This window comes from Palaemon carinicauda, chromosome 21, assembly GCF_036898095.1.
Source record: "Palaemon carinicauda isolate YSFRI2023 chromosome 21, ASM3689809v2, whole genome shotgun sequence".
Lineage (NCBI taxonomy): Eukaryota > Metazoa > Arthropoda > Malacostraca > Decapoda > Palaemonidae > Palaemon > Palaemon carinicauda.
The window spans coordinates 35,403,131-35,425,338 of NC_090745.1; the positions used below are offsets into that span (position 1 = coordinate 35,403,131).

At 38.0% G+C, this 22,208-nt stretch overlaps 1 protein-coding gene across 1 annotated transcript in view; it reads right to left on the reverse strand.

Annotated features, from left to right (window-relative positions):
* Positions 1-22,208, reverse strand: part of LOC137615268 (uncharacterized) — a 341,120-nt gene that overhangs the window by 60,509 nt on the left and 258,403 nt on the right. Inside the window, 1 exon segment of the mRNA XM_068344996.1 lies at positions 9,375-9,442. Within this exon segment, the coding sequence (XP_068201097.1) occupies positions 9,375-9,442 (68 nt within the window).

Here is a 22,208-nt window from a genome sequence, read left to right on the forward strand (position 1 = left end):
CTTCTTGTCTGTACTTGTACATTAATGAAAACTCTGCAAACTCTTTGCAGACAAACTGCTTTGCTCCATTGCTTCTCACTTCGTATGGCACACTATAGCGACCAAACAGCATCTTTAACTTCATGATCGTTGTCTTGCCCATCTTATCAAGTAAGTGCATGCACTCAAAGTATCTGGAATAGTAGTCAACCACTACAATGTTGTTGACCTTACCAAGCTCGAAGGCATCAATACCAACTTTATGCCAGAGTCCTTCAGGAAGGATAGTTGGCTTTAAGGGCGATTCGTCTTGCACACCCCACAACTTTGTAACTAATTCTCTATGTCGGCGTTGATGGTTGGCCATCACACAGATTGCAGGCTTGTATTCTGTACCTTGATGACCCTCGTGTAATTTGTGGATTACATCATCTTGCACTGACTTCAGAATCACTATACAGTCTAATTAGCCAATAATTCTATATATTGTAGTGAGGCACTGTTTACTTGCAAAGAAAGGCTGCTCTGCCTTTGGCACATCTTTTATAGATTCTGGTCATCATTTGTGGATTAGTGATACAACCTGGCATAAGTCCAGGTCTTTCTAAATCTCGTTGGACACAGTTACAGCATCACGTCACTTGCTGGCCATATGCTTTCAACAGCAGCTTCGAACATTTTTACTTCTTCGTAAGGCAGGTTCAGAACATATTGTACTAGGTAGTTCACCATCCCAATAAATCTCCTTATTTCTTCTGTTTGTTAGGACTTGAAAGCTTCAACTTTTATCCAATCAAGTGTCAAGCCTTTTGCCATGAACACTTGTCTCTGGTACAAAACTCTATTAGTCTTTAATCAGCACTTGGACTTGTTCAGTTTCAGTCTTGACTGTTGTATTATATCCAGGACAACTCTTAAAATGACGTCATGCTGCTCCTTATCTATTGCATAGATAAGCATGTCATTGACATGGGCAAACACTCCTTGGACATCGGAAAGTAGTTCTTTGAGGCTCCTTTGGAACATTTCCATTGATGAATTCAATTCGAATGGCAATCTTTGGAACACAAATCTTCCAAATGGAGTAATGAAGCACGTCAGGTTCTGATCTGCCTTGTGGGTTGGTAGCTATTAAAGACTGACTGCAGTCTCATGTTGAGAAGACTAGCATTGGCCAATTTCACAGCAATATCATTTACTGTCGGCATTATGAGCTTTTCTCACCAAATATATTGGTCGAGTTTCTTTAGAGCAACACAAAGGCGGACTTTCCCAGTCTTCTTGGTCTTATTATGCCATGCTTCACCACACGGTCCAGCTCTTCTTTTACTGGCTTTAACAGTGGCTCAGAAATTCTTCTTGGCACCACCAGGTTGTACGGGTCATTATCGGGCTTGATTTGAATGCATAATGGGTCACACCGAATTATCCATATATGTTGTGGCTTAAATTGTCAAGGCTCTCTATTAGCTTGGCTAGGCCCATTGATGTGGTGACACTTCTGCTCAATAGTGACGTAGGTGTCTTGGTGTTGATGACATTTACTGGAAATTTGTAGTCTCCACCCTTGTGTCTTGTTTCTAAAGCAAATTGGCCTAGGGTTATCAGTGGTCCAGCAGGGTCCCGCTGCAGTAATGCAAGTCACATCAATGCCTGTGTCAACTTTGAATTAGACATCAGTGTTGCCTGTCAAGTGACATTTTGAACGAAAATCACTGAAATCTGGTAACATAACTCTTGTTGTATGCTATACCAATATATATACATATATATATATATATATATATATATATATATATATATATATATATATATATATATATATATATATATATATATATATATATATATATATATATACAGTATATACATATATATATATATATATATATACATACATAAAGAATATATATATATATATATATATATATATATATATATATATATATATATATATATATATATATATATATATATATATATAACGAGAGAGAGAGAGAGAGAGAGAGAGAGAGAGAGAGAGAGAGAGAGAGAGAGAGAGAGAGAGAGAGAGAGAGAGAGAGAGAGAGAGAGGTAAGTTAAATCTACCTGTCTGAACTGAGATAATTGAAATATGGAATCAGCATACCTTTATCCTTATCTTTAAAAAGCTTGATACAAATACTGGTTCCATCAAAGAGATCCAAACCATTTTCAGGGTTACTTGCGTTAACTATAACTCTCCCAAATAACTTAATACTGTATAAATATCCCTACCCAACCATGACACCTTCTACTACTCATTCAAGCAGTAGATTTTGATGGATGTCTTTGTGTAAATGAGATTTACACGGGATAGAAACCCCCAAAGGCCACCTGAATTACTAGTCATGGTCATTTGACTCTAGCATGGGAGAAAACCGATAAAATATGAGAGTATAGAGATATTTGCATTCAAAATGGGAAAAAATTTGCTTTTTACACTTTGAGACCAATCATTCCTGCCACAAGGCTTCAACGTTGAAAAACAAAAATCAAATATGAAGCTAATTGACTTTGTCACAGCATTCTCGCATTAAGAGAGTATGTGATGGTTGAATTTTGGACATTCTCATAGAATGTGTTCAGCTGTTATCTTTGACCTGTATTATTATTATTATTATTACTTGCTAAGCTACAACCCTAGTTAGAAAAGCAGGATGCTATAAGCCCAAGGGCCTCCAACAGTGAAAATAGCCCAGTGAGAAAGTAAACAAAGAAAAATAAAAAATCCTAAAGACAGTAACAACATTGTCATTATTATTATTATTATTATTATTATTATTATTATTATTATTATTATTATTATTATTAATTGTTAAGCTACAACCCTTGTTGGAAAAGCAGAATGGTATAAGCACAGGGGCTCCAATAAATATTTCCTAAATGAACTATAAAAACTTTACAAAACAAGAGGAAGAGAAATAAGAAAGAGTAGTGTGCCTGAGTGTACAATCCAGCAAGAGAACTCTACCCAAGACCATGGTACAGAGGCTATAGCACTACCCTAGACTAGATAACAATGGTTTGATTTTGGAGTGTCCTCCTAAAAGATCTGCTTACCATAGCTAAAGCGTCTCTTCTACCATTACCAAGAGGAGAGTAGCCATTGAACAATTACAGTGCAGTATTTAACCCCTTGGGTGAAGAAGAATTCTCCAGATAAAGGGACTGGGTAATGTGGGTTATCCATCATATACTGTATTTAAGCGTCAATCAGGCATGGCCAAGAAGTATAGAATTACGTCCAACTTGCATTCATTTTGTTTTGAAGAGTGTACTGGATAAGCTCGATAATAAGTGTGACAGAACATGTATATTCAAGTTTCCTCTGATAAATGGCATGGATTTCATTCACCATGTAATAAACTAGCCCAATATTTATGGCATGCATAGTATCAAATACAAATTGCACTGAAGGTATAAATAGAATATAACACCTTTATGAAGATAAAGAGATCAGTGTGACTTTCTTGTAAAAGTTCCATAAAAGCCTTTAATTTAAATATCACAGCTTCTTCTGTGGTTTATATACAGTATAGAACACAACACATTTCTTTTTGGCAAATAACATACTTGATCTTAAAAATTTGATAGCCCAAACATTAACCATTACCGAAGAATTGTTCCTTTTGGAAAATGCATCATGCGTACAACTTGCTGATATTTCAACGGATTTATGGGATATATTATAATATTTTTTTCTAGACCTCTAAAGCAAGAAACTGATGAGAAATTTTTTTTACTGCATTGACATATGTATCTTGTTCTGAAAAGTTATGAAAATCAAAGACATTGTATTATCCTGCATCCTACATTTCTAGAATATCTTAGATAAGCATTTAATGTGTATCCTGATGCATACATTTAGTTAATAATCACTCTAGAGGACATCAAAGCAACTGGTCTTACTGAAATAAAATGTCAACTTCCAATTACCATGTTATCTTCCTAAGGCACAGTAAGAAGAACCCCAGGTTACGAGTAATTTCAAATATGAGCAAATTGGTATATGAAATTATACTTTTAACGAAATCTGTAATGAATTACCAGTGCTGCATCAGCCTATGAGCAAAAATTTTGCACTGTATGGCCATGTTTTGAGAATGTAAGAATAAGAGTATCATGCAATATGTGCAGAAAGTAACCCCACGCAATGCTCATACGCCAGTTATGCAGTGTTCACCCAAATATGGCTTCAGCAGGGAGAGCAGTGAATTTATTTACTGACAATGAAATGTCTCCATTCTATGTCATTTTAAAGAAAGGAATAAGCAGTCGTCTCTAGATAGGTTTCCTGTCAAGATTGAACCTAGGTGTGAAAAGACTGACCAAATATCCAGAAAGCGTAAATTAAGTGATTCAGTTAGGAATAGTGAAAGGCATTTAACCCTGGATAGGTACGGTGGGTCGTTTGCGACCCCGAGCGTCAAAAAAAAACAGGTTTTTCTCACGTGACTCACCCCTGTGACTGAATTTGTGGGTGATCGACCTGCAGGAGGTGTCTCCCCTACACGCTCTAGTAGTGTCCAGATGTGCATTGCTGTAGCTGTACTCCTTCCCCGATTTCTGAGACGCATCGGGGTCGTTCGCGTCCGAGTTTACCCTTCTGAGGTAGTTTGCATAATTATCAAGGTTATTACGTATTATGAAATTGTCGTAGAATGGTGCAACTTGTATAGGTTATCAGTTGTGGAAAGTCTTGGTGGATTGTTTGGCTACCATGTGCATGTTTTTTTTTTTAGTTAAAATGTCGTTCATCACCACGAGGACCATTTTACCGCGAGTGCCCCTTTTTCATTTTTTTTCATTTTTTTGCCAAGTCATTTTTCCGTAAGATATTGCCAAATAGTGTCGTAAAACTTTTGCTTGTTTAGTGTTGGAAAGTGTGTCTAGATGATCTGGCTACCCATGCATGACTTTGTTTTTGTCAGATACGACGTAGTTATTGGTATATTGGGTATTTAACTGCGGTTACCAATTTCTGTTTTTTTTTCAATATTTGTAAAAATTACTACGTAGTAAGGAATTGCCGTATATTATTCATTTTTTTTTCATGTTTATGTGTTAGAAAGTGTGCCTTGATGGTTGGGCTAACACGTGCATGTCTTTTTTTTTATCTGAGATGTCGTATATTAGAATGTCGGGCATTTTACCGCGAGTGTCCCTTTTTAATTTTTTTTAATTTTTTTGCCAAGTCATTTTTCCGTAAGATATTGCGAAATAGTGTCGTAAAACTTTTGCTTTTTTAATGTTGGAAAGTGTGTCTAGATGATCTGGCTACCCATGCGTGATTTTGTTTTTGTCAGATACGACGTAGTTATTGGTATATTGGGTATTTAACTGCGGTTGCCAATTTCTGTTTTTTTTTCAATATTTGTAAAAATTTACTACGTAGTAAGGAATTGCCGTATATTATTGATTTTTTTTTCATGTTTATGTGTTAGAAAGTGTGCCTTGATGGTTGGGCTAACACGTGCATGTCTTTTTTTTTTTATCTGAGATGCCGTATATTAGAATGTTGGGCATTTTTCCGCGAGTGCCCCTTTTTATTTGTTTTGCATTTTTTTGCTTAGTCATGTTACCGTAAGGAATTGGCAAGTAGTGTCGCAAAACTTATATTTTTATAGTGTTGGAAAGTGTTTCTAGATGATCTGGCTACCCATGCCTATCTTTTTTTTAGCCAGATATGGCGTATATATAGGTATGTGTTCGATTTTCCTGTGATTGCCATTTTTTCGTTTTTTCCCATTTCTTTCAAAATTACTACGTACTAAGGAACTATCACAGAGTAATATTTCATTTATATGTTTATTTGTCGGAAAATATGCCTTGATGGTTTGCCTAGCACGTGGCTGAAATTTTTTTTTTCTGAAATGCCGTATATTAGAATGGCCATTTTTCCACGAGTGCCCCTTTTTATTTGTTTTGCATTTTTTTTTGCTTAGTCATGTTACCGTAAGGAATTGGCAAGTAGTGTCGCAAAACTTATATTTTTATAGTGTTGGAAAGTGTTTCTAGATGATCTGGCTACCCATGCCTATCTTTTTTTTAGCCAGATATGGCGTATATATAGGTATGTGTTCGATTTTCCGGTGATTGCCATTTTTTCGTTTTTTCCCAATTCTTTCAAAATTACTACGTACTAAGGAACTATCACAGAGTAATGATTCCTCTAGATGTTTATTTGTCGGAAAATTTTGTTTACTTTTTTTTTGATTGAATATCATCAAATTTTTTTAGCTAAAATATTGTTTTACATTTTTTTTTTCGATTTTATTTCCCTTCTAAAAAATTTTTTGGGTCAGAATTTTAATTTTATAAACGTAAAATAATCGACAATTATCCAGCAACCCACCATACAATTTTTATGCATATCCAATAATAATTAGATTAGTAAATAACACCTTGAAATTGACATACCCTTCCTACATTTCAAGTGGCAGATTAGGGAGTCTGAGTCAGTGTGGTTGGCGGCCATTTTGTGGACATATCCGAAGCGTAAGCTGCCCTATCTATATATATTCTTGTTCCCTATAGAATTTGTGATATTTTGGTATATTTTTACCTGCATAAATATCATATTATATATTAAATATATGTATTTTTTTACGAAATTTCCAAGTACTCAAAAAATTACCTTTAGATATGGCCCCTGATATAAATGTAATTTACAAAATAATGAAGATTTTTTTACATATTTCTATTTTAGGATAACATATGTTTATTCCCTAAAAAAATTAGCCACTTCCTATTTCATTTGGGTACCCAAAAAAATTCATGAAATTTGGACAATTTTTTTTGGCCAAAAAAAGTTACCCTTTTTTTCTCATTTCAGATCTTCACCTCCATGGGTCTGACTTCATCCAAAATACATCAAGATGTGTCCTAAACATTCAAGAATCAATTCCTAAAAGGATTTGTGTATATATGTATAAACTTTTTTTTTATGAATTTTTATGTCAGGTCTTTTTTTTTTCTACTTAATTTTTTAAAATATTTATAATAAATAGTTTTTCTGCAGATGAGTAGTATTTATCTTTACAGTTGTTTTAAGCATTCATTGAAGTTTTTTTTGGCAAAAGAAAAAAGGAGGTTACTGCAAAAACTGATTTTTCAAGAATTTTTTTTGGCGTCGGGGTCGTTCGCGTCCGAGTATACCCTTAAAGGGGTGTCCGAGGACCGTACCTATCCAGGGTTAATAGAGAGAGAGAGAGAGAGAGAGAGAGAGAGAGAGAGAGAGAGAGATCTAAATATTTTATCAGAATTTTTTTAGAGGGGGATTCTTCTTCCAAGCAGTAATCCCAACTCTTCCTCCTCCACTTCCTCTCTTGTCTCCCTCACGCTCTCCTCAAATTTGCATAACTAGTGCTGATAAGGAAGCAGCAAATCAATTCCCTGATGTGTTTGTTAAGATTATTAGAGAAGGTGGATTTTGTGCTGAACATTCGTCAATGTGGATGAGGCAAGCTTAGTTTGGAAGTATCCAAACCGGACCTATATCTATAAGGAGGAGATGGTACCAGTTCACAAAGTTGGCAAGGAGAGACTGACTTTGCTTCTTGGAGGTAAAACTTCTCACGACTGTGAGCTGAAGTCTATGCGTGTGTATCAGACTCAGAATCCCGGGGCACACAAGGGGTTTTGAAGAGTCAGCTACTCTTCATCTGGAAGTCAAATAGGAAGGCATGGGTTACCCTCTTGTTATTTGAAGACTGGTTTTTTAACCACTTTGTGCTTGAGGTTGAGCAGTATTGTGCAGCTATTGCTGATCATCCTTCCAATTTAGCAGACTTCCATTCCGATGTAAAGGTAGTTTACTTACCCCCTACCACTACTTCCCTGTTACAGCCTATGGACTAGGGGCAATTGCTTCTTCCGAAGGCCTGCTACCAATGTAGGACATCTGCTATGACTTAGGAGGCAACAGAAAAGGAGAAGGACGTGACCCTCAAGATGTGCTGGAAGTCATACAAAATCTGAGATGCCATCAAGAACATTGTTGAAGCTTGGGATGAGGTGAAACAAACCAACATCAATAGTGTTTGGAAGAAGCTTTTCCTCTAGTTTGACAACGATTTCTTTAGCTTTGAGGATACAGTTGAGGCTGATATCAACAAGGTTGCTGACCTTAGTATGAAGTTGGATCTTGAGGTAGATGATGAGGATGTAACCAAACTCCTGGCATCTCATGGAGATTTGTTGTCTGCTGAGGACCTCGTTGAGCCCAAGAAATCTACAGTCAAGGTCAAGATCGAGAAAAAGGTCGAGAAATAAGCTGCCGTGGTGGAGCTCTGCGCTCAACTGAGTGCTCCTCTAGTTTATGAATGGTAAGAAATTGTTTTCTCTCTTTTTTTTTTTAAGTATATTATACATATGCAGTATTTATGCATGTATGTTTGTATGATTGTATGGATGTACATGCAGTAGGTTATATATTTAATCCGACTTATGATAAAAATCGACTTAGGATGCATCGTAAGAACGGATCTTGTTTGTAACTTGAGGACCTCCTTCGTGTGTATTTATGGACGTGGGGAAAGCATCGAGTGAATTTCCTTTATTTCTTTGGGAAAAACTATTTTAGAATAGGAGCATTTTAGGAAGTGAGCTGTTATTAGGAAAATTATTCCCCCCGCTTCCTTCCCATGGGCGACGTTCCATCCCCATACGAATAAAAATGCTATACCATCAATTGTTAACACATTTACCTCAAAGTTTTATTGCATCAACAATTTGGCCATTGGCGCATTCGAAAATTCGGTTTAGCTTCAGTGAACAATTTCAACATATGACACACCTCTATCAAAAGTCAAGTCTGAATGTTCATCTGATCCATTTCCTATTTTTTAAATATTTTCTGCTGTAAATATTTACATCTAGTTATTTGATCACGTATCAGTAGTCCCTATTACCAAATTTATACTGTTGCCATATGCACCTTCAGTATTTGGGTTTACATGGTAATACCAAAAGAATATGTGAACAAATATAAAACACACAAAGAAAATAAACACAAGAATATACAAAGTAAAATACTCTACTGAGAATTGAAAGAAAATAAAAAACAATCAACATGGAAACAAATCATTCTCAGGTCCTGATTTTGATTTCTTTAAGAGCAATAGAGTACAGTAATTATAACATTTATGAGGCTTATCCTTTATATGGATGTATACAAATAGGTATGTATGTATGTATGTATTTATGTATGTATGCATGTATGTATGCATGTATGTATGTATATATATATATATATATATATATATATATATATATATATATATATATATATATATATATATAGAGAGAGAGAGAGAGAGAGAGAGAGAGAGAGAGAGAGAGAGAGAGAGAGAGAGAGAGAGAGAGAGACTTACCGAGCATAAACTCCAGCACATTAGCACTCCGGCGCTTCAACCACAAGCAGTTGTAACTCCAGTCTCCGCTAGATAAGAAAAATAACGTAATTAGTGAATAACTCAATGAAATAATTCTAAAATTACCTATGTAATTCACTTTAAGAAAAGTACATATTCTTAATTTCAAGGATTAATGAGTTCTAATGAGAAGAATAGTCTTATTTAATATTTCTGAAGACAACTTACCAGACGATATCACTATCGCCATATATAAATAAAACAACAAATTGGGATCATTGAACTTTAAAAAAAAAAAAAAAAATTCAATACAAACTTACATCTTTTAGCCTATCGAAGCATCTGCACAAATACCCATTCACTCCATTCCTACATGATGATAAAATACGGACCTACTATTCATTATTGGTTAGTACATGGTGAATGGTTCCTTCAGGTTCAGGTAGAAAACTTAACTGTTTCAGTTACTGAGTAGTTTTATAACGTACATTTGCAAGGGAAATAGTTTATATTTTTAAAAAGTTACATAAATTTATTGGTACTGTATTATAAACCCATTACTTTTACCTTAACCTGGAGTATCTTAAAAGGGAGGGAGCCGAGTTGCCGAATTAAAATACACGAAAAAATTGGTCCAGCTGCAGACAAAACAAGTTTCCAAGGTAGAGAAACAAATACCACACACGAAGCTCTAAGGACTAACAAGGGATCATGTGATACAAAGAAGAGCTCTTAGAAGAACAAAGGATCAATATCAAGGAGTAATGACCCAGAAATGCAATGCCAAGAGACACGGATACCAGATGAATATGTCAAAGTAGGTAGGTTGAGATGGGACAAGATGAAGATAAAACCACTGTAATCCTGGCATCTAGCTCCCATACTGATGGTAATACATTTATATGCAACTGTTATAAGCCCTAAAAGACGTGTCACATCTCACCAGATTGCATGAACAAACAGATTACGTGCAAAAAACAGTCATTCGGTCATTTCTGTGGGCAAAATTGTCGCGGTTGCATCTTGGGGATTACAATGTAACGGAAGTTGAATAGTTAAAACGAACAGATAGGATTGAAATGACAAAGGACAATTAACGGATAAATAACGTACAAAAAGTAGAAATACCGGAGAAGTAACAGACAGAATGGACTAATACAGGAGAAACGCCGGAGGAGAACCACAGATTAAATGAACACTAACGTACATCAACGGAGTGACTCTTTGGGTCTCTGTTCCCTCTCTGTAATTGCAACCTGCTGAGATGTGACAGGCACTATACGAGGAGGGGACAGGATGAAAGAACACTGCATTTTCATTCTATGTCCGTCCTTATATGTTTCTTTCTGGTGTTCTTTCCTTCCTTCAGTTTAACGTATGTTACACATCCATTCTATGTCAGTTATATTCCTTTACAATTCCATTATCTATATGTTAATGTCTGTCAGGACATACGGAATAGGTATTGTATTTCAACATTTCATCCATAGTCCAGTAATGATCTGGTGAGCAATAGCCATCACCAGAAACGATCGGAGAAATCAAATATGACAAATGCTTACAGAACTAACAAAATGTACGAGAAACTAATGAAATGGAAGCTTAATTGATAAATTATGAATACGTAATGAAAACCTTTTCCGGTCAATGTTCATTACAAGTTTGTGCATGTTCAAAATCTGCCACCGTTCATACCGGATGTTGCTGGTCATGAAATATAGTCACCGGAGGTGAGCAATAGACTAAATGAATGCTAACTTACATCAAAATAGTAGTATCATTGTTCTATAGATGGGATAGCTTGTAGCATACCTAGTCTGGCCCTAGGTGGACGAGATTTCTATTCCTTCCCTGGATTAATTCTCTCTGCCACCTTAGAGACCACTCTTGGGTGGTCTCGCTGCCCCTTCCCCTTCCTGGTTAGGCCATACCCTTTATTGTCCTAGGAACTACAGTTCCCTTTGTCTAGTCTACTTACCTTAGTATTTGAGTTTTCCCTCATCTGCTATGTAGGCTAAACTTGCCTACACAGTATTCCTTATGGCCTAACCCTTTCCAGGCAGAGAGCTGGTACCTCTTGAGATTCTCCTCTGCCGCCTTAGTCATTGCCTGGTCTATGACTGCAGCTTCTCATCCTGGGCTATATACCTCTTCCTATGGAGTCCTAACTCCTTTGCCTGGGTGGTTTATGTTGGCAGAAGTGTTGCCTTCTGTCCTTGCTTCCAGTCTTGTCAGCTTGAGTTTTTCTAGCATTGGATGTCGAGTGGGCTTTGTGGAGATTCCCTCTGCCGCCGTAGCTGTTGCCTTAGGCTGGTCATCTACACATTTTTTTCCTCTTCCATATCTTAATAACATTATCCTCTGAAGTCGGTCGATTGGATCCCGCCTGGTTGTCAGGATATCCCTTGAATTTTCATTTCTTGGCATCCTATTTTGTACAGCTCTCAATATCTTAAAGGGCTACTCCCCTTCACCTTGATTTAATGATAACAACTAAATCCTTGGCAGATTTATCTATCTACTGCCTTCCTTTTCCTGTGCCTTTCCCCTTGCTTGTGGATTGTTTCTATATAGGATTGTCCCCGTTTTCTTGCCGATTGAACAATGCCTCTGCCGAATTGTGTCGACATTCATAGGGGTAGAGAAAGAACGGTTCATGAAACCATGGTTGCTAGGAATAGCTGTCATCTTAGAAACAGCTGCTTCCGGCCAGGGGACAGCCGTTGCCGGCTTAGGCAGGATGATATAGATTGTCTAATAGACAGAGTTTGGGGGAAATGGTGTTCCACCGATGTGACCCTTTTTCTCCCTATTCTGTCACACTGTTTTAAGAGTCTTTAAAGATTTCTGAGATGTTTGGCATGAGACTCCATAGTGTAGCAGTAGCCACAGCTAGTGTGTAATATATTTCTAATCTAGAGATTATTTTCAAATTCTCTATTTTAATATTCATTTAATTGTTACCATAAGATAGAATTTTTTCTATATATTATTTGTACTCATTGAAAATTTTCTATCTTTACTGGTTGCTGAAGACATGGAGTGTTCGATGGTAACCTGTACCAGACGAGTCAAGTTGCCTTGTGGCCACAAGACCTGCCGGCAGAATGCAGACTGTCATGTTTTCAAAGGGTCCTTTGCAATCTGGGAACCTTCCAACTGCAGCACTTGCAAAGACATTAACTGGTTTCCACGCTACCAACGTCTCCTGGGACAAGAAACCGTGGTGTCAGAAGACCATTTGTCATTGGTTGAGAGCCTTTCAGAAGAATTCTCACCAAGGTGCCCCTTACCTTCCTTCTATGGAACTCAAGGACCTCCTCTTTTCCAATGCCGAGGTGACTGCTGTTTTAGTCAACAGATACCAACGGTACTACTCCTGCCGGATGATGAGGTTGTGGATCCTCTTCACGTGATGAGCCTAGAGGCCGACAACATGCCGACGACCTCTTCTGTGATGTCAGAGAGGGAGAGGATCCTACTGACTACGGATGTCTCTGATGAGTCCCTAGATGTTCATCAGGTAAGTACAGTGCCCAGAACTTTTTTGGCCAAATTCCCCATCCCTGCATTTGCTGGCCCCGCCTCCACTTCTACTCCCGTTCCTACGCTGAATAAAAACTTTGATCCCTAATCAATTGAGTTTATGGCATCCATGAAGATATTCATGGAAAACATACATGCCGAACATGATTGAGCTCAAGCGTTCTTAGAGGCAAAGATTGAGGCTTTTCAATAGGCACCTAAGTCCAAGGGTCCACCAGCATTGAGCCTATCAGATTGCTTAGTTAAGAATCCTTGGCATTATGCAGAGCATATGGCTCTGAATGAGGGGTACCTCCACATTAGAGAAGGTATGGGTTCTAATCCTGTCTCCGACTTCAAATTCTACCCCTCTACTGATAATTATCCTTACTGCTATGTAAGACTATTCTCGGAAGCGTCCATCAGAGATGATACGTTCCCTAAGGAGACTATCATCCTGGACCATAACAAGGCTTAATCCTTATTGGTTAAGTAACTTAAGAAGGCCAAATTCACTAATACTCAACCTTCGGCCTTCACAAGAAAGCAGGCCACCTTTGTTGCTCCCAAAGATACTGTCTTTCCCTTCGCCTAAAAATATTTAGAGGCTGTGAAGAAGGCAGTAATAGAAGGTACACCATTGCCAGTGGTAGAGGAATGCAGACCTACCTCCCTGGCCATTCCTTATGACTCGGATAATTGAGAGAATGTCCAACACACCTTTAGGGTCGGAAAACTGGATAGGGACATTGGAGGCAAACAATTCAATGGAACGTTGCCTAGAATTCCAGAATTCCTATTGACGAAAGAATTGGAAGCCAAAGAAAGGCTATCTGTTTCTTTGTCCCTCCAGTCCTATCTGGAAATGTTGATTGGGAACTATCTCAAAGATTCATCTGGCTACTTTCCCCAGTGATCTACATGCTTTCTTTTTAGCCAGAAGACCATGCAGAGAACATGTCCTAGCTGCAGCAACCATCAGGCATGAGCATAGAAAGTTCATTGACTATTCTGGGGGGCGGGAGATCTCTTTCCTCAGAAATTGGTCAAGGAAATAATCGACAAAGCAGCTAAGGAGAAAAAGAGCCTTGCAAAAAAGTGTGTTATGTCCTCTGAAAGGAAATTCACCCACGGAGAAGGACCCCAACCTAAAGGCAAGAAGCATAGGAGACCCTTTAAAGGCAGGAAATCCTTTCCTGATGCAACAGCTCAGTTGTCACGATCCCCCAGACTGTGTACACAGTTCCCCAGCAGTATGCATCACAGTCTCCAGCCTTAGCCACTACAAAAGAAAAGTGCCAGCGGCAGAGGAAGTTATGGACGGGGCAGTCAATCTAGAGGCCGAGGAAGTAGAGGCAAGGCGTTTAAAGAAGCAGGTCCTTCACAACAACAATGAGCTACCGGTAGTGGGAAGTCTTTATCTTTTCAGGGATCAATGGGAGTTTGATCCTTAGGCTCACAGTATAGTCTCAAAGGGACTAGACTGGAAATGGAAACCGAAACCACCCCAGTTCAAGAGGTTCTTTTAACCCGGAAGAGAGTCATCCTCTGCGCAAAATCCACGAACTTTCAAGGGCAGCTATTCTGCGTGCCCAAGAAAGATTCGAATACTCTTCAAACTATTCTGGACTTGTTTCTACTATACAAATTCCTTCTGACGATAAGTTCCAGATACTGACTATCTTGCATATAAAGACCCTACTACCCCAGGGGGTCTACACTGTCTCCATAGATCTTACCGATGCCTATAGGCATCTTTTGTTAGTTTGCGCTTCTCCCCTTACCTCGGTTTCACACTGGCAAGAAAAGCCTATGTATTCAGAGCTATACCCTTCGGGCTCAATATAGCTCCAGGATTTTCACAAAGCTAGTGGAGGCCATTGTCCAACAACTAGAAAACAAAGGCCTTCAGGTGATGGTTTACCTAGACGACTGGCTAGTCTGGGCTGCAACGAAGTCGGAATGTTTTCTAGCAGCTCAAGAAGTCAACAAATTCCTACATTCTGTGGGCTTTCAATCAACCTCGAAAGGTTCAGGCTATCTCCAGCTCAAGATTTCCAGTGGCCAGGGCATCTCTAGGATCTAAAGTCACACATCTTTCTCTACCGCAGGTAAGGGAAAGGAATTTGCAAATCTGTCTAGTGCTTATTTTGCTTGAAGGTAATTACCAGACATTAACAGGACAGAGTCTTAGGATAACTGCAATTCACTGCTGTGGTAGACCCAATCCTAAAAGCAAGACTCAAAGATGCCAACAGAGTCTGAAGAAGAAAGGCATCAAATGCTCGGAGATATATTCGCCACAAAACCCAGGCTTTGTTGCTCTAACAGCTCAAGCTATGTTCCACTGCCATGACCTTGTCTACTTACATCCCTCTACAGTATCCTCATTCTTCCGTGAAAATTCACACGGACACCTTGGAACTGGGTTGGGGGGGGGGGGGAATTCTCCTTTCCAAGAAGATACAGGGTCAGTGGCCAGCCCCACTTCAGAAGTTCCATATCAACATTCTGGAAACTATGGCAGTGTTTCTAACTCTGAAGAGACTGATCCCAAAGAATAAATCACACATCAAATTAGTTCTCAACGGAAGTCCACGAAGGTCCCCCTCAGATCATCCATGTGATTTTAGCCATTCTCATCTTGGTAAAAGGGGAGAAATTCGCATTTATAGGCAGTTAATTTAATATGGGTTCACAATGTGACGGCGGACGCCCTGTCAAAAATCCAAGCCTCTGGTAATAGAATGGTCTCTAGACACAATATCATTTTGATTCATCCTAAAGCAAGTCCCAGAACTGCAAATAGATCTCTTTGTGATGACCTTCAATGAGAAACTTCCCTGGTATGTATCACCAAATTTAAATCTGGAAGAGGAGGGAATGGATACAATGTTACTGCACTGGAACCAGTGGCCTCACATTTTTATCTTTCCACCTTTCAACTTCCTAATGTAAGTCCTGGACAAACATTGGACTTTCAAAGGGGCAGCAGATCTAGTGGCTCCAAAGCGGCCCAAGAGTAATTGATACCCTCTCGCTCTGGAACTCAAACCTCTCAAGATCCCTCTACCATCTCCATTGTTGTCCCAGGATGTTACGCAGAAGACTGTCTTCGCTTCTGCTTGGATAACGAAAAACCTTCAGCTTATGATTTTCTCGCCCTAGCGGCTCAAAGAAAATTTCGGACTTGCGAAGGAGAGGATTGACTTTATAGAAGAGTACAAGTCCGATTCTACAAAATGGGTGATTTCGTTAAAAGACATCAACCCTCTTCCATTATTATGGACTTCTGTATTTCCGTCTTTATTTCATTACACAAGCAAGGTTTGGCCTCTACAATTATTGCCTCATGCAAGTTGGCACTATCTAGACATATCACTTATGCTTTTGATATTGAACTCAATAGCATACTGTTCAATAAGATCCCGAAGCCTTGTGCAACATTGAAACCAAATACTCCTCCTCTTGCCAAATATAAGGTAATTTCCTTTTTGGAGGACACAAGGTGTTACTGGTGTGTTTATATGTATTTTTTACACTTAAGGTGTGTTAAGTGTCCTACTACATTACTCATCAATAGATAACGCCACTACCTCTTTGAGAGATCTTACTCAAAAGTCAATCTTTTTGCTTGCTATGATTCTGGTGCTAGAGTTAGAGAGATTGTGACACTTTCAAGAGATGATGGCCACATCGAATTCTTGTAATTGGTGGAGGAAATCTTTATTCAGATCCTGATTTCCTGACGAAAAATTAGCTTCCCACAAAACATTGGGGGCCATGGAAGATCGGTCCACTAAAGGATGATCCTTCTCTGTACCCTGTGGAATACCTTAAGACCTACCTGTTAAAAGACTTGGGCCTTTAGAGGTGGACAACTTTTTAAAAGGGGAAACATCAGGATCTCATCTTTCTTGGAAACAGCTAAGGTCCAAATTCACCTATTTCAACAGAAGGGCTACCCCTCCATTGGGTCTTGACCCTAGGAAAGTTACCCCTTCCTTAATTTTTTTTCCAATACATGTCCTTTGAAGGCTTACAAGCTTCCACAGGATGGAAATCTTCAAGAGTGTGTTTTTAAACATTACTTGCGTCAATTAGAAGAGATTATACACTTTGTAGTGGCTGCTGGTAGTGTGATTAGACCAGCTCCTTAAGTGTTAAGCATAGACTCTCATGGACTGTATAATTAGGATTTTTCAGTCTGCACTGTGCAAGTGGAATAATATTCTTATTTGCAATGTGTGCTAATCTATATATATAGTAAAGAGTCTAAGGTGATATTCTCCTATTTTTTTATGAATATTATTGTTATGGTACTCTGGTACATATCTCTGGGGTGGAAAATTTCTGTTTTCTACACATATCTAATGTACATTTATGAATTTTTGGAAAGAATGGAAGACTTTAGCTATTTTTGCATTTCCTTTACATGGACCTACTGTTAACAATAAAAGCAGTGTACCTCCATTCTTAACCCTTCTTTTAAGTACTTCGGTCTAATAGTCTGGGGCTCTATTTAATAGTAGAGTGTTGAACCCTGTGTAACATCCCTGCATGTTTGCTGCTCAATCAGTTGAGTTTCAAACACAGTTCTTGTCTCCTGGGGACAAAGATTTTATTCACAGCAAATGGGACTGTGCAATTAAATTCTCTTATGTGATTTAAAATCAACTCACTTGTGTTCATAGCTTGCGACTATCGTCCCAACTGCTATGTGGAAGTGTAGACACACCTTTTCTTGTCACAGTACTTATCTTGGGACATTGTCCTTATATAATTAGTGAGAATTCTAGACACTCAAATGGATTGAAAACTCCATCTGGCAACAATTGAGAATATAATTCTCTGTTACACTTCCATCAGATCGACATGGATCGAGCCCAAAAGAATGGATTTTGTCATAGGAAAAATCTATTTTTGGGTGAGATAGTCATATCGTCCTGATGGACCCACCCGTTATTTTTCATCCCCTTCCCATTCTGTGTGTGAGGCCATGTATCATACGATGGCTGCTCTTAGAATAGTTTTACAGGTCACGTTTTAGTTGTAGCACACTGGGTTCGGGAGTTATAACAGCTCTCTTGCCCACGTCTCCAATCCTATCCTATATCCTTCGAGACAAGGTTAACTCTATCCGGGGAAGGATAGCAGTGGCTTGTTTTAAACACGTCCCTGGTGTATACATGATATCTCTCGGGATATTCGCTCCGGAAGTAAGAACTCCGTGATACCTCTACAGGTAAAATTCTCTGGTATATCACTCGCAGAATTATCCCAAGTAGAAAGCTGCCTTTAAGGAACTCCAACACTTTGAAACTGTTCTTCTTTGTATCTCAGATAGTAAAAACGGGATCTTGCCAAATATAAGGCCATTTCCTTTTTGGAGGACACAAGGTGTTACTGGTGTGTTTATATGTATTTTTTACACTTTAGGTGTGTTAAGTTTCCCACTACATTACTTTTTGAATTAAAAAATGGATGAAACTAGGAAATAAGTCTGAAAAAAAAACATGTTTCAGAAGGGAAGGTGGTCTTAAGTCTACCATAGGGTGATGTAAGATCACAGGGAAAGCAGTGGGAGCACAGGCAACTTTGCCCCCTAAGTAAGTACAGGAATAATATTGTTGTAATATCTTGTGATTTGAATCTCTATAAAACTCGAAAAATACGAGCTTTCACCAAATATCAGTTTTGTTCCAGTTACCAATAATCACACCAGGAACACCTCATTTTTTTTTTTTTGTAAAGGTTATTGTACTAATATATGAATTTACCAAAGATCTTTGAAATATCATAATTTTATGGAAGAAAAACCTGCAGTAAAACTGCAGCGTGATGCTGGCCAGGCATACCCAAAAAAAAAAAAATAAATAAATGACAGCCGAAAAAATTGAAAATACATGCATAGATAGATGTTTCGATAAAATAACAATGCCAGTTATAGAGGATGTGTGAAAATTTCTGGGGTAAAGCTGATTATGATATAAAGAAAGCATACATCAGGACATTAATACATTCTAAACCTGTGAAACGGCAGCGTACGCCTCTTGGTAATGAACCTTCTGTGTGATCACAGACACGAGTACATGGTTATGTAATGGAATAATGTACACAGTGTGTAAAGCTGGCTTTTTACTAATATTTGCCATAATTGACAGGTGTAAACGCGCAGCATTAAATAAAGTGACTGCCACTGGTACCCCTGTGGCAGATAAGAAAGAAAGGGAAACATACGCCAGGTACTAAAAATGAACGGCAGTTTCTGGAATTAATAGAGGAACACATGGGTGCTATTCCTAAAGTGTCATGCCACTATATTCGTGCTAAATCCCCAAATCAAAAGTACTTGGTAAGCAAGCTCAACATGACTAAATTGTATGAGTTATACCAAAGCTGGATGAATGAAAAGTACCCTAATGACTAAAAAGTGAATGAAAGTTATTATAGGTATGTAGTAAACACACGATTCAATATCAGGTTCACACCAGTAAAAATCGATACTTGTACCATCTATTATCCGTTCACCAGGCAGTTAGCATGCAAACGAGCTAAGGATGCCTTACAAACAGATTCACATGAAATATTACCGGCTTTAGAAGAACATCGTATTCTTGCAAAACAAGGCCAGGAGATTGTGAGAAAACTTTTTTTTTGGGTGAGCAGAGGGGCAAGTATGATAAAAGACAACACTTTTGCAGTCTGCTTTGAGCTCCACCAAACATTACTGATCACCAAGCTGTCATACGAAACAGAGTAGTAGCCTACATGAGGAAAAGGTGGACTCATAATTTCTGTGTGACAAACATGAAAAATAATAAGTGAACTATGCTAGTCTGGCATGAGGTTTTAGGCAAGAGAAGCAATGTAGAGGTGTTCAACTGTATTTTATAATACTTGGAGCTTAATCATAATGCTGAGGAAGAGATCTGTTTATTCTTAGTCTCAGACAACTGCATTAGGCAGAATAAAAACATTAATTTGACCCTAATGATATTGCAGCTAATACATGAAAAGAATTTTTTTGAGATTAATCATGCATACCTTGTTCCGGGTCACTTCTACATTCCCTGCGGCCGGCACTTCAGTAACGTGGAGTCAAAACTCAAGAAGCATGCCATAATAGAGATGAAGGACGATTACATAAACCTTATTCAAGATGCAATCCAGACTGGCTTTGATGCTATCGACATGAAAACCATGGATTTCGTCGACACTGATGTGCTTGTAAAATCAATCACTATGTGCACACCACAAAGATTAAAGTTCAGTGATTCCAGGATAATAAAATACTCGTTTCGTTATCGCGAGGGCATCTTTGTGAAGGAGACCTACAGTGATGTAGAGGAGTTAAAAAAAGTCAGCCTATTGAAACGTCAGAATAAAAAGTACTTGCCGCAAACATTCAATTTGAGCAGCGTGACTTTAGGCCCAAAGTAGAGAGGGACAATCAAACTTGAGTCTGCCAAGGTCAAACCCCTCAAAGAACTTTTCCCGTTTATTACTGCTGGTAACGTCCGAGACTACCCGGATATCCTGGCACTACAGGAGGCTGCTGTAAGGTAGCTGGCAGATGACAGCAGTGATGATGAAGAATCTGATGTCAATGACAACTTGATGAAGTACGAGTAACCCCCAGCCTGTATCCCTGTCACCAATGTAAAAATTATTTAGCGGAAGCCCAGATATGTTATGGTAAGTGTAATCTTTTCTGTAGTGTACTGTAATGATGAAGTACGAGTAACCCCCAGCCTGTTTCCTTGTCACAAACATAAAGATTATTTAGCGGTTGCCCAGATATGTTATGGTATGTGTAATGTTTTCTGTACTGTACTGTAGTATTATTTTTCACAATATTCTGATCCTCCTTATCACCTCCATGCATTATTTCATTATTATAATTTTCATAATTAGCTAGTTTATTATTATTATTATTATTATTATTATTATTATTATTATTATTTGTGCTATCACATATGTAATATGAATATGAGTTGGTGTAAGTTTTCATATATGATGTAAAAATAAAACAATGTTTTCATGTATGTTGATGTAAAGATAAAACAATTAATTTTTTTTACATATGTTAATGCAATTATAACTCAAAAATATTATTGTGTTCATCTACGAGAGTTCTAGATTCTACTTCGGCGCCCGCCGTGAGCTATAAAATACAAGATAATTCTAGAGCGAGTCCGTCGCATGGCATCATGTTGTGCTTCCCGTCTGTCAGGAACATTCGGGACTATTGGTCCCTTGTATATAAACAACAGGTGCTGAGCGAGATAAGGAGAGTAGAATAATACATTGCTTGTGTTTGGAGACATTTTTTGGGCTACACCCTCTGTGACTCTGAAATGCACATAACGACAGAATATCTTGAAGAAGATGAAGAAGTTCATAAGTTCATCTGTATCAACGACAGAAGCGGTGATCCTATATATCAACTTTTTATATCTGAAACTAAGCAACGTCGTCTGTCCCTCACTGCATAGAAGTTTGTGAAGTCAACTCAAGATCTACTTCATCATAAGAATTGGGTGATACGCAGTGGGTAGAACCCGGACATTGTCAATAGAACTACCACTAAAAGTTATTTCGAGACATCAGTCCTAGGGTAGAATGCGCTAATCAATGTTTACATGCCACCATTTTCTGGAATCGTCTCATCGCAACTATGGTTTTCAGGTAAGAAAATAGATTTTTGCAATGTTTTTTCGTAATGTTCTGCATTCTAATATAGTGTGTGACGACCATGAATATAGCATGATCATTCTGAAAACAATTATTTAGTGAAATAAGGCCTATTTGCATAATATACGAGTGAAATATAAGTGATTGCCTTCAAATTTGGCGGGATTTTTGGACTTTTGTAAAATATGGCCATCGGGGGGAAGTCGACTGGGGTGAACCCGACCAGCAAAATTTTGGAAATTTCGTAAAAAATATTTAACGGTGTCTAATGTCTCCATTAACACGTGTATATGTTTATTGATGCACAATATAAGTTGTGAAGCGATATTAACATAAAAATCCTGACCAAAATGCGTTTTTTATGGTGACGTTTTTATATGCCTTTTGTGATGGAACTAGTGCGGTTTCTGAGCTAATATCCATGCCACACCTACTTTATTGTAGTATTTATATCGTGTTGAAAATACAAGGGCTTAAGATACAAAAGAAATGGACATATAAAGGACATATAATGACAATGACAGACAATATATGGACAATAAGAATAACAGAATGGGTCCCTAGAGATTGCAAAAAAAACAGTGGAAGGAAGAGAAGACGATGGATTGACGA